The sequence below is a fragment of the Primulina tabacum genome, chromosome 2 (assembly GCF_025594145.1).
Source record: "Primulina tabacum isolate GXHZ01 chromosome 2, ASM2559414v2, whole genome shotgun sequence".
NCBI classification, from domain to species: domain Eukaryota; kingdom Viridiplantae; phylum Streptophyta; class Magnoliopsida; order Lamiales; family Gesneriaceae; genus Primulina; species Primulina tabacum.
Genome location: NC_134551.1, coordinates 47,280,847 through 47,298,823, shown reverse-complemented (window position 1 = coordinate 47,298,823; position 17,977 = coordinate 47,280,847). Strand labels below are relative to the sequence as shown.

The 17,977-nt window shown below is 35.4% G+C and overlaps 1 protein-coding gene across 1 annotated transcript; it reads right to left on the bottom strand.

Moving 5' to 3' along the window:
* Positions 1–9,684: 9,684 nt before the first annotated feature.
* On the bottom strand, positions 9,685–10,332 carry LOC142537790 (uncharacterized). The gene has a single exon (XM_075643285.1). The coding sequence runs from the start codon at positions 10,330–10,332 to the stop codon at positions 9,685–9,687; it is 648 nt and encodes a 215-aa protein (XP_075499400.1).
* Positions 10,333–17,977: the final 7,645 nt, after the last annotated feature.

Sequence of the window (17,977 nt, the reverse complement as noted above, 5' to 3'; positions counted from 1 at the left end):
AATTTTGAAGTGCATTTTAAAAAAGTAGAACATAAATAACACTATCTTAAATGTTTGTATTGATCATATTATTTCATTTAATTTTGGTTAAATTTTGGATTTTGTGTTATTTGTATATGTTTAGTTCTCCATACTTTTAAATTATTAAATTAAATAAACTATAAATTTTTTTGTAAAATATTATGTTTTTCAATTTTTTAATGATAATGTCATCGCGAATTTTCTGTATATTGATTGTTTATATATTGATATTATTATTATTATTTAATTAGAATTTTAGTATAAATACTTGTTGTGTGATTCAAAAATAATTAAAATATTTAATCAAAATTTTCATTAAATTTTTTTTAAAATTTTTTGAAAAATATTTATTTATTTATTTTTTAAATTTTGATAGACAAATAATACATGATATTTTAATATTTTTTATTAGTAACAGTTCAACTCAATTAATATATCGAATATAATGGTAAAGAATTCAATTCGAGAGCAACATTGTTATCTTTATTTCAATATGATCTCAAATGATATAAAAATTTGTACAATAATTAAAATATTTATTATATCAATAATTTTAAGTAATTATTTAAACATTTGTACTTTATAATTTAAATATTTCGCGCATCATACGACAGAGATACTAGTTATTTTTTAAAGCTAGCTTCAAGTATGAATGGCATTATTTTGATGGGTTGGAATGCATATGCTAATTTGTAATTTGGGCAATGAACACAAAATGTAACGTTCTTTTCTAATATTTTGTCCATTTACGAATTGCATTTAGAAACATAACAAATTTTCTAGTCCGAAATATAATAAAGATATTGGTATTAGTTTTAGAAAATCAAATGGGCTAATATAGTTTTCACATCTAGCATTTAAGTTTACTTTTTCCTTCTTTTTTAATTTTTTTTCCATGAGATTCTATTTTTCGATATTTGCTATTTCAAGATCCGCCATAAAAATGATTTTAGAGAAGATATATATAAGGCAAAAACTTGTGCGAAATAGTCTCACAGGTCGCATTTTGTGAGAAAAATATCTTATTTGGGTCATCCATGAAAAAATATTACTTTTATACTAAGAGTATAACTTTTTATTGTGAATATCGGTAGGATTGACCCGTCTCACAGATAAAGATTCGTGAGATTGTCTCACAAGAGATCTACTCTATATATTATATATATAAGGATCAATTGGATATAAATTTTCATTAAGAGATTCTTTTCTTATTTTGAGGTTTTTTATTGTATTTTTATGGTTTAAACAATAATTTCATGGTTAAAAAAGATTATCCCGCAGCATAATATTGAATCATAAAATCTCATATGAGACGATTTCATGAATCAATTGTATAAGATGGATTTCCAACTCGACCTGATTCATGAAAAATATTACTTATCATTTTAAGTATAGATCGGGTTGCACTCTTTCACGAAAATAAATTCACAAAACCATCTCATAAAATATATAATCACACAATATATACACTACCACTAGTTTTTAATGTATGTGCCGACTCGTTTAAATCCATTACCATATCGCTTAATTTATTTCCATCAACGTCAGTCGTCACATGTCCATTTTTTTAAATGTGGTTTTGTTGCTTTGCTCTAATGGATCCCACTGTAGTGTCCAAATTCAATTAATAAAGAGCGGCATGACGCTGACTACTTTTTAAAATAATATATATACAAATAATTTATATATAATAATATTAAAAAAATTTCTAGTTTATATACATATATATAACATATGTATATATTTTTTCAATTAAATAAACGATTATGATATTTGAATAGTTTATAATGCTAGGCATGGGTTGGTCGAATTATTCTCGTAACTGCTTCTCTAAGTGGGCAAAAACTTGTATGAGACGATGTCACTGATCGTAGTTTGTGAGACAGATCTCTTATTTGGGTCATCCATAAAAAAATATTACTTTTTATACTAAAAATATTAATTTTTATTGTGAATATCGGTAGAGTTGACACATCTCATAAATAGAGATTCGTTACAAGAGACCTACTCGGGTAAGTGATATGTTTGACTTGGTGACAACCTTAGAATTCAAGTCAATTATTACTGGCTGAAAATATTGTTGGACTTCAAAACCGTGGCGGATTCTTCCCCGGACTTCGAATATGGTCCAAACAAATACGCTCATGATTGTTTTTTTTTAAGTAAACATGGAGATTATACTAAACCAAGTCGGAAAAAATTACATAAAAAATAAAAGACTGGAAAATCATCGAAACAGCGCTTCTAGTTAAAGTATGAGTCGTCTGGTTGCTGATACCTTGGCAAAAACAAAAGAACACATTGGATATCAAAAGCTAGACATTTGCAGTCATCAATAAATAAACCGAAACTGGAGGAATATGAGACTGGAGAATTTAAAGCATCAATGGCTAGAAGATCGTCCGACTCAACAATGATATTTTATGAAACTTAATGGACTATATTTTAACTCAATTAAAATATAATTATTAAAGCTCATTTAAACTTTAATAAATTAGCATGATGAGCTTATATTCTTACAAGTCCATGATCCATGCTACCATTATATTAATATCATCATAATCCCGATCGACGATCCAACATCATCGATGTGACAATTTCAACTTATTTGTTATTATGATGCACAGTTTAATTTCGATATCACCAATGTCTAAATAAGACATGTATACTCCTTTTGACTGTTTTAGCAGTCATGCTCTCAAAATTTCTATAAGCTTTTATAAACTTTATTTATAGCTTATCGATTGATCATATCAAACTTATTTCTTATAAATTCAACTCATTGAGTTTATTATCTCAATGAGAACAAGTAAATCAGTGCTTGTGTGACCCTCAATGGTTCAGGGATACAGTTAGCCGTGGGTTCACAACTTTTTGTGATTCATGACATAATCCTTTATTCGGGCTTATCCTAATTTGCCCCATTCCATGCACCAAAATTTGATCATGAGAATATCAGAAACTATTTTCTGATTAAATCCATCGAATCATGGTAAGAGCGTCTAGTAGCATCGCCCCATGACTCCCTAGGTATCACTGATAGTGCCTGCAAGAACCAGTCGATTATGATTAACGTACAGTACGGTCTCTTCATCTCATATATCCCGATCGAATCTACAACCATTGGTTCATCGAGGGTTGCATAATAATTCGATCACTATGTGACACATCTTTGAGAATAAATAGTGGCATCGCATGTACAACTGGAGAACTCCTTCTCTAATGTACATCTCATACTCTGGCCAGAGATTACACGCACTATAATTTCATCAGATCACATAGGATATCCTCACCCACAGATGAGCGGTGAATCCCCGACTACAATGCACTGGCTCCTATATGTGTCGCAACTGTATCCAACCTCGCCACCTGATGACTCTTCTGGAGCCGGTAAATGAGTCAAAGCACAGCCCTAGCATATAGAGCCTCGGTGTTGTCCCGGATCGTAAGGACTAATGGTGTACAATCATAACCACGGACTTATTCTTTCGATGAATGATAACCACTTGGAAAGTCCGAGGGAGAGTTGTTCGGTATAATCATCATATGACTACCCATCTGCATGTTTGGACATCTCTATGCCCTTACCAAGAAACGCAGTACACAACATCACAGATGCTAGTCTCAAGCTCAAGCGACCTTTATCCATGTTTTAGGCGACTGAATCGACTAGGAACGAATTTAGATTATACAGTGTTTACAAATGAGTTTCAACATCGAATTACGATTCATTTGTATTAAAGTATAACCAAGGTCTTTATCTATGTTTGATAACATGGTTATACAGATAAAGAAATAACAAACCATGAAATAATGAATTACATTAAAATAAAGATTGTTTATTGCAACAGAGTCAACAAAATCCCTATCCAACAGTTGGCTTGCAGGACATCTACTCTAACAATCTCCCACTTGCCCTAGAGCCAACTACCCATAAACTTTAATCACATTGCTCCGCGATGCTTCTCAAACAATGGTCCTGGCAAGGGCTTTGTAAGTGGATCAGCAACATTATCTGTAGAGAGGACTCTTTCGACTGATATATCTCATCTTCCCATAATCTCCCGGATGATGTGGAACTTCCTCAGTATATGTTTGGATCTTTGATGAGACCTTGGTTCCTTTGCTTGCGCAACGGCACCAGTGTTGTCGCAGTACACCGGGACTGGATCAACTCCATTAGGAATGACGTCCAACTCTTGTACAAAATTCTTCATCCAAACTGCATCTTTGGCTGCAACAGATGCAGCAATGTATTCAGCTTCAGTGGTGGAATCCGAAACGGTGTCTTGCTTAGAACTTTTCCAAAAGACAGCCGCACCATTTAGCATGAATACAAAACCAGAGGTCGATTTCGAATCATCTACGTCACATTGGAAGCTAGAATCAGTGTAGCCTTCCAATTTTAATTCTCCACCCCCATAGACCATGAACAAATTCTTAGTCCTTATCAAGTACTTAAGAATATCTTTCACGGCATTCCAATGCATTGGACCAGGGTTCGCCTGATATCTGCTTGTAACACTCAGAGCGTAAGCAACATCAGGACGTGTCGATATCATACCATACATGATACTACCAATGGCTGATGCATATGGAATACGTGTCATCATCTCTATCTCTTCATTAGTCTTGGGACACATAGCTTTTGATAGAGTAACACCATGACACATTGGTAAGTATCCTCTCTTGTACTCTTCCATAGATAATCGCTTCATAATGGTATCGATATAAGTGGCTTGGGTGAATCCCAGCATCATTTTTTATCTATCTCTATAGATCTGTATTCACAATATATAGGATGCTTCACCCATGTCTTTCATGGAGAATTTACATGCCAACCATACTTTAGTTGATTGAATAATCCTACATCATTCCCAATGAGTAGGATGTCATCAACATAAATTATAAGGAATGTCACTGCACTCCCAACATTCTTGTACACACATGGTTCCTCAGGATTCTTAGCAAAACCAAACTCTTTGATAGTGCTATCAAGTCTGAGGTTCCAACTCCTTGACGCCTGCTTGAGACCATATATTGATCTCTGAAGTTTGCATACCTTATGCTCACTTCCTACTGATGTGTATCCCTCAGGTTGAGACATATAAATATCTTCTTTGATGTTTCCATTGAGGAACGCAGTCTTTACATCCATTTGCCATATCTCATAGTCATACTATGCTGCTATGACTAGTAGTATTCTAATGGACTTAAACATAGCAACTGGTGAAAAAATTTCCTCATAGTCAATTCCTTACCTTTGAGTATAACCTTTTGCAACCAGTCTTGCTTTGAAGGTCACCACCTTTGCATCCGCCCCAAGCTTTCTTTTGTAGATCCATTTGCATCCTGTGGGAACGATTCCCTCAGGTGAATCCATTAATGTCCAGACTTGGTTTGAATACATAGAGTCTATTTATGACTGCATGGCTTCAAGCCATTTGGTTGAATCAGTATCAGATATTGCTTCTTTGAAATTCATTGGACCACATCCAACACAAGGCTCGTCATGACCTTGTTCATGAAGAAGCGTATATCTTGCAGGTGGTCTAATAACCCTATCAGACCTTCTAGGAGCTTGTACTTGAACTACTGGTTCTTCGGGATTAGGTTCAACTTCTATAGTTGATGGAGTATCTTGAATTTCTTCAAGTTCTATCATCTTGCCTTTTCTATCTAATAGAAACCCCCTTTCCAAAAAGGTGGCATTTCTTGAAACAAACATTTTTGCTTCATTGGGATGATAGAAATAATATCCAACAGAATTCTTTGAATATCCTACAAAGTAGCACAAAGTGGATCTACTATCCAATTTGTCTCCCACTGTCTGCTTCACGTAAGCAGGACATCCCCATATTCTCATGTAAGAATATTTGGGAGTTTTTCTCATTCATATCTCATATGGTGTTTTATCCACTGCTTTAGTATGAACATTATTCAACAACATTGCCGCAGTTTCAAGCGCAAAGCCCCAAAACGATGTAGACAATTCAGTGAATCCCATCATGGATCGAACCATGTCCATCAAGGTTCGATTTTGACGTTCAGAAACACCATTCAATTGTGGTGTTGCTGGTGGAGTCCACTGTGAGAGAATCTCATTCTCTTTTAGATAACCCAAAAATTCAGCACTTAAGTATTCTCCACCTCAAACATTCCTTATCCCACTAGCTTGTGCATCCTTCTTTGGAAAATATGACCTAATCTAGCGTACCATATTTGTAGTGCCCAAATTCAATACACGTATAACTCATGCATTTATTTAATTATTAAAGCATTTATTTAAGTTTAAATTGAGTTTTAGCCATGCATGATTTATTTAAATGCATTATTTTAAATTAATTATGTTTATGAGATGCACGTTAAAATGTTTTCGAGTTTCATATTTCAGGCGATTACTCGAGCCGGGATCGAGGAAAAGACCGGTGACGATTTTTGGGTACTTTAAAATTGGGGTATTTTAATTTTTAGTCAAGAATGGGGCGTTTTAGATAATTTATTAAGTTTTAGTATTTTAAAGCCTAAATTATTAATTTAGGGATTTAGAGTTTCAAAACTTTTAAGTTAGCATTGCTTATTTTATCTTGCATATTAGAGAATTTTATAAATGAGTGTGTGCTTAATTTTAATTAAGGAATTGGTTATAGTTAGACGTGTATTAGCGTTTTTAATTAAATTGATAATTTTTAAATGAGCAAATTTTAGTCCCTAACTATTTTAAAACTCACGCTACACACACACACACAAAAACATTTTCACACGCCTCACACACACACACACATATTTGCAAATCAGTTTTATTATGTTTGAGAGAACAAAACTAGGGTTCTAAGAGAAGAATAGCAGCAGCCCCTTCTTCTGGAAATCCTGCGAGATTTAGTCGGGTTTTCTTCAAAGAATTTAGTGCCACGCTCGTCCCGGATCAACCTCGCTTCTTTCTCCGCTTCGGTATCGCCGTTTCGGTAAAGTTTATCATCAAAAGACACGTATATTCTGTTATTTCTGCATCGATCTCGTCATATTATGTGTCGTGTTATTTTTATGCGTAAAATTTTATGTGTGACGTTCGTTGTTTGAGCGGAAATTGGTTTGGATCAGTTTTGAAATAGTTTCTAGATCTGAAAACTCGTTTTTACTGTCTTTTTAAATACTGCGACTTTTCGGTCGTGATTCTGAGAAAACTTTCAACACAAAAATTGTAGAACTTTTCGATACCTTCGATTTGACAGTAAATTCGAAATATTTGGATAAAAATTGAGTGAGTTATGACGTTTTTTGTGGGACTGCTCAAACTGCATTTTTCAGAAAATTATGTATTGATGCGTTTTTGAGATTTTATTGTTGCAGGCTTCGTTGAGAATCGAAGGGTGATCATTGCTTCGTCTAGGTATGATCAGTATGATGTTGGGTTGTTATTTGACATGTCGTTCGGTGTTGATAGGCACTCGAATACACTAGAAGACGTAGGAACCGATTTGGTGTCAATTGCCACGTTTTTGAATTGTATGTGTCGTAAGGTGGACGTCATTGCTTTGGGTGCTTGTATGAAGTTGGTTTGATGTTATGGCATGTTAGGATGTGTCTCGAGGTGTCGGTTCATGGTCCGTACGAACAAGTCTAGAATGTAAGCAGGACATGTACATGATTTTCGTGAGTTCGCGTCCAACGAGAGTACACGGACCCGAACACGGACCCTGGCACGGGGTCCGTGTCTTTGTTTCTTCTTGACTATCCTTTTTGCGAGAGTACACGGACCCCCACACGGACCAGGACACGGGGTCCGTGCCTTTATATCCTTCGTAGTGTATTTTTACCGAGTCTACACGGACCCGGAGCCGGACCAGGGCACGGGGTCCGTGTCCTTTCCTTTTGTTGGTGCCTTCTTTGCGCACATACACGGACCCATACACGGACCTAGTCCCGGGGTCCGTGTACCTCATATATTGGGGAAAACTTAATCGTTTGTTTTGGGATTTCTTGTGATGGTTTAGTACATTGATTTAAATGAGGTCAATTCCCGAGTGTCTTAGAACGCCTTAAGTGTTGATGGAGTTTGGTGGTGAGCATGTGTACCTACGTCTAAGCAATGCAAGTTAAGCATGTAAATTCATGATTAGTATGTGCAGCAACGGCCCCAATCGAAGTCCACCGAATCCCACAACGCCAAGTAAGTATGTTCGACGTGCAAGAAAATATTTTTAAATTTTTGAGATATGCTAAATGTCTTGTGACCAATTTATGAATGGGTTTGGAAGTCGGTGAACGTGGCCGAGGACCTCTCTACCCCGTTAAATCATGAATGGGTTTAGATCGTGATTGGAAAGCGTTAAATCATGAACGTGGACCAATCAGCCCGTTAAATTATGAACGGGGATCTCATGTATGTGGCAGTGGATACGTCCCTGTCATCCCAGTACTGTGGTTAAGTCTGATAAGGCGATTATGATATGGGTCACTTGCTTGAAACATTCTCTACGCAAAATTATGAAGTTCATGTATGTTCAAGTATGTACCAGTATGCAAGCATGTTTATGAAAAGTTTTCACGTTATGGCACGTCTATGTAATGTACGTATGTTCAGTTTAGTGCAAGTTCAAGTTTTAAGTATGTATGTCCTATTTTAAAGTTGCATGTGGTTTTATTACGTAATACTTGTTATTTCCAGTTTATACGTGTTGAATCTTTAGATTCACTAGACTTGATCGATGCAGGTGAGGATGTTTATGAGGAGACAGGAGGTGGGGACCAAGGAGCAGGCTTGGACTGAGCGGGAGGCTAAACCCGAGGACCGCCCACGTTATTTTTACGATTTTTATGCAGTTTAAAATACTCTGATTTGATGTGGGTTACGATGTTTGAAACAAGCATTTTTCAGCAAATTTTTATTGGTGAACGGACGATGTAGTGACGACCGTATTGCTTTTATTTTCGCATTCCAGAAAATTTTTAATTCTTCCGCAAATTTTAGTAGTAAAAAGCACGGTACGTTACAATATTTGTGCGGGATTTGGATCTTCTATTTTTCTTTTTTTTGTTGTTGTTTTTCGTACGCACTTGGATATTGTTTAACTGAATATCATTTAATTTTAAGTTATAGAGATCGTCTGTTAATTCTCCAGTTCCAATCAAATATTCATTCTTGTATAAATTGCAAACACCTTTAGCAAAAATACAAGAATAACCATCCCTATCAAGCATAGAAATAGAAATAATGTTTTTAACCAATTCAGGGACAAATAAAACGTCTCTCAAAAACAACTTAAAATTATTGTCTAAAATTAAAGTAATGTCTCCGACGGCAGTGGCAGCAACTCTTGCTCTATTTCCTAGTCTTAGAAAAGTCTCACAATCTCTAAGCCTCTTGCTTCTTCCCATCACCTGCAAATCATTGCACAGATGAGAACCACATCCGGTATCCAATACCCAAGAAGAGGAATTAATAGAAATATTAAATTCAATATAAAACATACCATGGCCAGAACGCTTCTGGGCAAGATACTCCGTGCAATTACGCCTCCAATGTCCAGGCTTGTTTCAGTGGAAACAGACATGCTCTGACTTGTCGGGCTTTGAGGGCCCCGAAGTAGGTTTCTTGTATGGTTTTTTGTTGGGCTTGTTCTTCTTTAGAGGGGCAGAACGCTTCTTGCCTTTATTTGGGGCTCACTTTTTCGTACCAGACGAAGAACTCACAAGAAGAACATACTTCTCCTTTTTGATTGTGGCCTCATAAGTAGTGAGCATATTGAACAACTCTTCAAGGGTGGCCTCAAGCTTGTTCATATTAAAGTTAACCACAAATCCATTGAACGAGGGGAGTAGTGACAGCAGGAGAATATCAGTCGAGAGCTCACTAGGAATAACCACGTCGAGTCCCACCAACTTCTCAATGAGCCCAATCATCCTAACACCATGCTCATGGACAGAAGTTCCATCTCGCAGACGTGTAGTCATGAGTTCTTTCACAGTAGCATGTCTCTCTGAGCGAGTATGTACTCCATACAACTCTTTCAGATGAAGGTGAATGTCAGCAGCATTCGCAGCCTCCTCGAACCGCCTCTCCAGTTCATTCGACATAGAAGCCAACATATAGCTTTTAGCTTGGAGATCATGGTCCCACCATTTCTCAAGCTTAGCTAGTTCAGTCTCACTGAAGTCCGAAGCTGCCTCCTTCGGTGGCTTCTTATCAAGCACATACGCAATCTTTTCCGAGTTTAGAACAATCTTTAAATTTCGAAACCAATCATTATAGTTAGGGCCAGTCAATTTGTTTTGATCGAGAATGATTGAAAGCGGGTTACGAGCAGTCATCGTAAATATACTAAAAAATGAAAACAGATAATGGTTACTGATAATTTTAAAATAATTCTAAGATATAAAATATGGATTTTTATTTTATAAATTGTCCTCCCACTATTTTGACATTTCCACCACCCTCTGATGAAAAAGGGAAATCGTATTTCCTTAGTTGGCACGTAGAGTCCAATTAGCCAATTATAATCCCGAATAATATCAGCCAATTATAATTTCTAAAAGGTAGAATCCAATTGCATCCCTATGCAACCTCCGCGTGTTTTGCCTCACGTTTAATAAGGACCCAATAATATGACGTCGTTTATTTTCATGTGTCAAACCAACCCATCAATATTGAACTGTAATGGACGGTCGCCATGAGTTCCCCCAATAATATGAGCCGCAGTCATGGGAGTTCTACTCAATTCACATCATATGTCCGGTGGAAGTCACAGCTTTCCGGTGTCCAGGCCTTCCCAATAATATGAGCCAGACACTGTCCACGGGTAGCGATCAACATGCAACCACGATTGATGGAAGGCAAGAAAAAATTAAACTCTTTTAATTTTTACTTTTTCAGTTTGATATAAATTTTGAATCATATTCAAAATGAGGGATTTTAATTTTAAAATTGTCTCATCATTTTAATTTAAAAATCGTGTGCCATGTTTGTATGTTTACCGGATTCATGCAACTATATTATTTAATAATATACATACATGCATATTACTATATATCGCATATATCATAATATGACATTCAACAACAGATAAAGATGATCGATCGCCTACACTATTAGATCTATGCGAGCCAAACATGGATCCAGGTCCAAAACCTAGGTGAATGCAAGGATGCAAATGCAACTTATTACAAAAGCTTCCAATACTTTACATGTCTTCATCTTGTGCATTGAGCCCACCATCTTCCAGTCTTGATCTCCCAGTATTTATAATAATTACATTTAAATATCCATGGCACATGATGAATACATCTCATGGGGTGGGAACGGGCCATAAACCAGGCTCACTTTAAAAATATCAAATATTAACAAAATGAATAAAACAGTAAAATATCCTAACATACACCTAACACATTGATCAAGGCTCTCGATCATCCTTCATGCATTTAATATCAAATATTAACATCAATTAATTAAAAAAATTTAATTAACTGATAAATCATATATCTTGAAATCCACTAACTTAATTAATGTGATTAATTAAGGAAATTGCAATTAGTTGAAATAATAAAAATTATGTATTGCCTTTAAAAGGGATTGGAATGACCGAAGCTTTAGTAGAATAAAAGAAGGGGAAAGTCTCCATCGATTTTATACTATTATTTTCTCAAAAAAATTCCATCGGCAATTATTCTAAATTTTTGCTCTCAAAAGGGTTTTGAACCAATTTTGTTTCTTGCTCTCAAAAATACAAAATCTTCAACACTTTCTAGTGGAAGTTAGAAGAGGAACATATATTCCTATCGTGGACCTGATTAGTAGATCGAAAACGTTCGTAGGGATTTACAACAAGAACTACGTCCTCTAATACCGGAGTAGTTGGTGTCAAGTGAAATTATTCACCAAAGGTATAATTCTTTAACATCCTGTGAATGTTTAAGAATATTAAAACCATACGAGTGTCAAAAATATTTTGAACGTCAAAATAAAATAAAATATTATAACTTCCGCTGCGTTTTGGGCACGAAAAAACCCAGATCCAACACCAAAACCAATGTGAAATGATGGAAGAACAATGCCGCATCAACATTGTATTTTAAAAAATGTTCAGGTGGTGGCTCCAACTTCATGTGATATAGAACATCATTTATTTTTATTTTGACTTATCCTAATTAGTCTCATTCTTTTCATCAACCACTTGATCAAAAATTTCAGAACTCAAATATGATTGTACCCATTGAATCATGATAAGAGCGTCTAGTATCATCGCCCCATGATCCCCTCGGTATCCCCGGTAGTTCTTGGAAGAACATTAAGTTATGTTTAGCGTACAGTACGGTCCCTTTAACTTATATATCCCAATTGAATTTGCAACCATTGGTATATCGGAAGTTGCAAATTAATTCGATAACAATGTGATATATATTTGACTAATAATACTGACATCGTGTGTGCAGCTAAGAAAACATCTTTCCCTAAAAAACATGACTTGCTTTGGTTGGAGATACCTTGCACTATTAACTAATCAGATCACATAGAATATCTTTACCTGAAGGTAAGCGGTTAATTTCCGACTACAATACATTGGCTCCTATGTATTTTGAAACTACACCCAACCTCGTCACCTGATGACTCTCAATGGAGTTAGTAAACGGATCAAAGTGCATGCTAGTACGTAGAGCTTCTATGTTATCTCGGGTCAATGACTAATGATGTAAAATAATAATCACATATTATTCCACTCTAAGTGATAACCACTTGAAAAGTTTGGGGGATGGTTGTTCAGTGCATCATCAATGATCACACATCTGTATGAATGTATATCTTCGTGTCATTACCAATTAAACATATCGTTACCTTTATCCTTATTTTAGACAGCTGAATCGACTAGGAACCTGTTTAGAATACATGGTATGATTCCTAATGAGTTTATGATCTTACGTTGAGAGATACACCTTGAAACGTCTGCTATTCGTTTTTCTTAAAAAGTACTAGGAAATTTTTTTAAAAAAACCCTTACTTGCATCAGCTGAACACTTGCATAAAATAATAAAGTATTTTTGATGTCATTTTAAAATAACCAAACCAACTGACATTTCAAAATCCAAAAGAAATAGTTTAAAGCATAAAATCGTCAAACGTTTTATCAACCTAAAAACATTATTTGAAAAGTATAGCCCATACTATAACCTCTCAAAAACCATTCATAAATAAAAGTCATAAAATATCTTTAACATCACTTAAAATCATAAATCATAACTAGTGCGGAAAACTAGCGTCGGTTCTTGGGTTATGTGCACCTTCAGTCCAGCAAAGTCAACCATCAAGACTTCCATTATCATATACATAATCAAAATCACATGCATCAATCACACCTAGTGAGTCTAAAGACTCAACACACCATAATCTTGATAACAAATAATACATATATAGATCACATGCAACTATAAAAATACTTGTACTTAAGATATCATTTTCATGAAGATGCATAAACTTTAAGCTATAACATTTTCATAAATATTTTCATGATGCATAAACTTTAAACAATAACATTTTCACAATGATGCATCAACTTTAAACAATAACATTTTCGTAAATATTTTCATGATGCATAAACTTTAAATAAAAATATTTTCATAATGATGCATCAATTTTAAACATAAACATTTTCATAAGCTTTTCATAAACATTTTCGTAAACTTTTTTATAAACCTTTTCGTAAACCTTTTCGTAAATATTTTCACATCACCCTCAACATATTCATTACGAACATGTGTACTTTAAACCTCAACATTTTCCTTTTCCTCATTCATAACATGTATCCTTTTATCATGATCATAAACATTTCCTTTTAATTGAATTCAGATAGTTAATTGTGACTTTCTTCATCCTCAAAAGTCGATGGATCCAGCTACATGTACCACAGTACTGGGCGGCGGGAACATCATCAATGATCTCTCTTCAACTGAGCCTTGGCCTATCCTCATCGAATGGAAATACGATCGTCGGGCACCCTCTGGTCCTCCTCCCATAAATGGGCTCTCTGTGAGGCCTTTTCCCTCACGATATCCCATTCTTATCATGATATCCTCAATATTCACAATTACTTCACTTCCTTCAACGTTTAGCATTTTCATCACTTTATAAAAATCATATATTTAATATCATTTTCCTTTTAAAAACAAGCATGCAACATATCTTTTAACGTTATCGTTTTATCATAAAAATCCATAATCGTTTAAAATAAACATTTGAACATATTAAAAATCCATAACATTTAAAATAACATTTTAACATCATAAACCTTTAAAATGACATGAAAATCCCTAAACATGTAAAATTTCATAAACATTTAAAACAATCCTTTTAACATATAAAATTTCATAAACACCCATAACCATTGAAAATAATCATATTAGCACATAAACAGCATTCAGGGCACTGCCATGACGTTTACAAATTTCTAGATGTAAAATGACTGTTTTACCCCTAGACGTAAAATTTCACGTTTTTGACATTTTCTTAATTCCGTTGACTCTAACATTACATGAATTTTCTCATATTTTTATTTGGCTTAAAATCGATGACTTTTAATTTATTCTTTAAATATAACATATTACTGCGTTTTAATCCCGAATTAAACCAAACCTTAATATAAAATTCCCAAATTGAAAACTTAGACTTTTAATAATTATTTGAGCTTAAATATATTTTTTCATAATTTTATTAAGCTAATATCTAGGCGTTTCCATTAATTCTTTAATTAACATTTCGTGCAGCGATTAAATCCCGGATAAATCCGAAACTTCATATTTTGATCCCAAACTTTAAACATATCATTTTTATTATTTATTCTACCCTTCCAAGTCACGAGTCACACCCCTGGACCCATGGATTCAATTTTAGCTTTATTATTTTTGTTTTTGACACCTTATCGAACAAACCGAGCCATCTCCTAATTTACTCGAGCCACGCCCAAGCCACCTCGAGCCAAACCCGAGCCAACCCACCTAGGGAACTTACTGACCAAGCCCAGTCCGAAAAACCAGCCCTGGCCCGCTCAAAAACCTCCTGGAACTCGACCCAAATCTGTGCATTTGTGTGAGTGAGACTTCTTGCACTTCCAGGACTCCTAACCCAACTAGGACCCTTCCAACCGAGCCACCACCGAGCCCAACTGACCATAACCTTCCCTGGACCACGCCCAGCCCAGACCAACCCAAGCCCCTAGACGTGAGCAGCAAGCCATTGAACCAGTGGCAGCAGCCTCGCGCGTAACATGTTGTCCATGCTTCATCATGTTCCTTCGAGCCACAGCGCACCCAAGCCGCACTAGCCCCTACCCAGACCCTAGTGCACCATCTTAGGACCCCTAGGACCCAGCCTATCCCAGCCCCAAGCGCCCTAGCCGAGCCACTAACCCTACGCAAGCTGCACAACCATTGCCTGCACCCTTTGCTTCTCGGGCTAGGACTCCTCCCTAGCCCCTGATCTCGATTCCTAGCGTGGACTAGGACTTCTCCCCTGACCCCTCACGGACCCTAGCCAAACCCTGGTCCCAACCAAGCCGAAGCCAAGCCCTTGAACTCATAAAACCGAGCCCCCTCAACTCCATGACAGAAAAGTGTTTCCAGCTTTGTGTTTCTGTTTTGTACAGCGTTTTTGTTGCTTTCAATGACTCTAAAACTTGTGTAAATCATCCTTGATCCTATCCTATTCATGAAAGCCCCTTTAACAATCATATAAACATGTTTTGAATCCAATAACAAGGGTTCAAACACAAGCATGTGCATAATTACGAAAATTATAAATTGTGTGACTTGTTTTCATGTAAAAATTCATTAAATAAAATACTATGGTGTGATAGATGTTTGAAGGAAAGAATATGGCGTGCCTTTGCGTGTTTAACGCACGATTTAATGTTGGCGATTGAAGAACGATGACGAGGAAGGCCTTTGCTTGATTTTTCTTTGAAAGCTTCAAATTTTTCCTTCAAAATATTGCATGTGTATGTCGTGTATTTGAGGGAAACTTTGGAGAGAATTGAAAGTGTGGGGCGTGTGATGTGAGGGTTTGGGTGGGGTTTAAGACATTAAATACTTAATTAAGTTACTAATAAGACTTAAGCCTACTAAGTAGGTAAATTAGGTCCATTAGTGCTTAATTAAAACATTAAAAATAATTTTGCTTAAATAAGTTTGTGAATTTATTAGCCGGGTTGCCCATAAGTTCGTATTTTTGTTGAAAAATCAACACCGATAAAAATTACGTCCCGACATATAAAATCAGCTCAAAACCCCTTATTTTCAAAAATATGAAAAAGCATCACCCATATTTTAAATAACTAAAAACAATTATTTAATAAAAACATTTTCTATTTTTCAGCCATCAGTCTCCATTCCTCGATCGCAACTCGAATAACCTTTAAAAAATACATTTTAATGCAACCATGTAGAAAAATATATTTTAAACATGTAAATATGCACAACATAATTAATTCATGCAATTAAAATATTTAATTAAAATATAAAGGAATTTATTAACTCGAGCATGTGGTTCGCGTGGACTTTTAAATTTTCGGGGCGTTACATACCTCATGGTACCTATAATATATTCAATGATGTTATCTATGCAGCTTGCATGTGTATACAAATAAAGTAAATGTCATAATTGGATAAACTCGTAAAATATTATTAAAATAAATATTGTTTTTATATAAGATTCAATAAAGCTCAAGCCACAAGTTGGCTCACTGGACACCTACTCTAACAATCTCTCATTTGCCCTATAGCCAACTACCCATAGATTTCAAACCCATTGCTTCCAGATGCTTCTAGAAAAATGGTCCTGACAGGGCTTCGTCAGTGGATCAACAACGTTATATGTAGAGGTGGCTTTCTTTACTGATATGTCTCCTCTTCGTACAGTCTCCCGTATTATGTGTTACTTACTTGGTATATGTTGTGATCGCTAATGAGACTTCAGTTTCTTTGGTTTCGCAACGACACTGGTGTTGTCGCGGTAGACCGGATTGGATCAACTCCTTGAGGAATGGCACCGAGCTCTTGAAAATTTCTCATCCAAATAGCTTCTTTTGTTGCAGGTGATGCAGCTATGTATTGTGCACCAGTGGTTGAATCCGTTGTGGTGTCTTGCTTGGAACTTTAGCAAGAGACAATGTCAACATTGAGCTTAAATACAAATCTAGAGGTTGATTTCGAATCATTCACATTTGATTGGAATCTAGAATCAATATAGTCTTCCAATTTAATTATCAATTCCCGTAAACCATGAAAATATTCTTAGTTCTTCTTTTGTACTTAAGTTCTTAAGTACTTAAGAATATCTTTAACGGCTTTCCAATGCAGTGGATCAGGATTCAACTGATCTAATTACAATACAAAGTGCAAAGACAATATCAGGTCGAATAGATATCATATCATACATTATAGTGCCTATAACAGATGCATATGAGATGTGAATTATCTTTTCTATCTCATCGTCAGTATTAGGACACATAGACTTAGATAAAGTCACACCATGACACATTGGGAGATATTCTCTATGGGACTCCTACATAGAAAATCTCCTCTGTATGGTATCGATATAAGTGGATTGGATAAGTCCTAGCATATTCTTTTGTCTATCCTCATATATGTATCTCTAATACATATGATGCTTCATTCATATCTTTCATTGAGAATTTGCTAGCTAACCACAATATAGCTGATTAAAACATCCTTACATTATTCTCAATGAGTATTATAAAGCACTAGGAATGTCACTGCACTCTCACTAATTTTCTTGTATATACAAGGTTGCTCAGAATTCTTGACAAAATAAAAATCTTTTATAGTGTTGTCAAATATAAGGTTCTAACTCCTCAATGCCTTTTTAAGTCTATGAATGTGTATATGAAGTTTGCATACTTTATGCTCACTTCTTTCTGAAGTGAATCCTTCAAGCTGAGACGTATAAATTTCT

What these genes read in the sequence shown, in the direction of transcription:
- LOC142537790 (XM_075643285.1), bottom strand. Translation starts at nt 10,332, where the DNA reads ATGACTGCTCGTAACCCGCTTTCAATCATTCTCGATCAAAACAAATTG.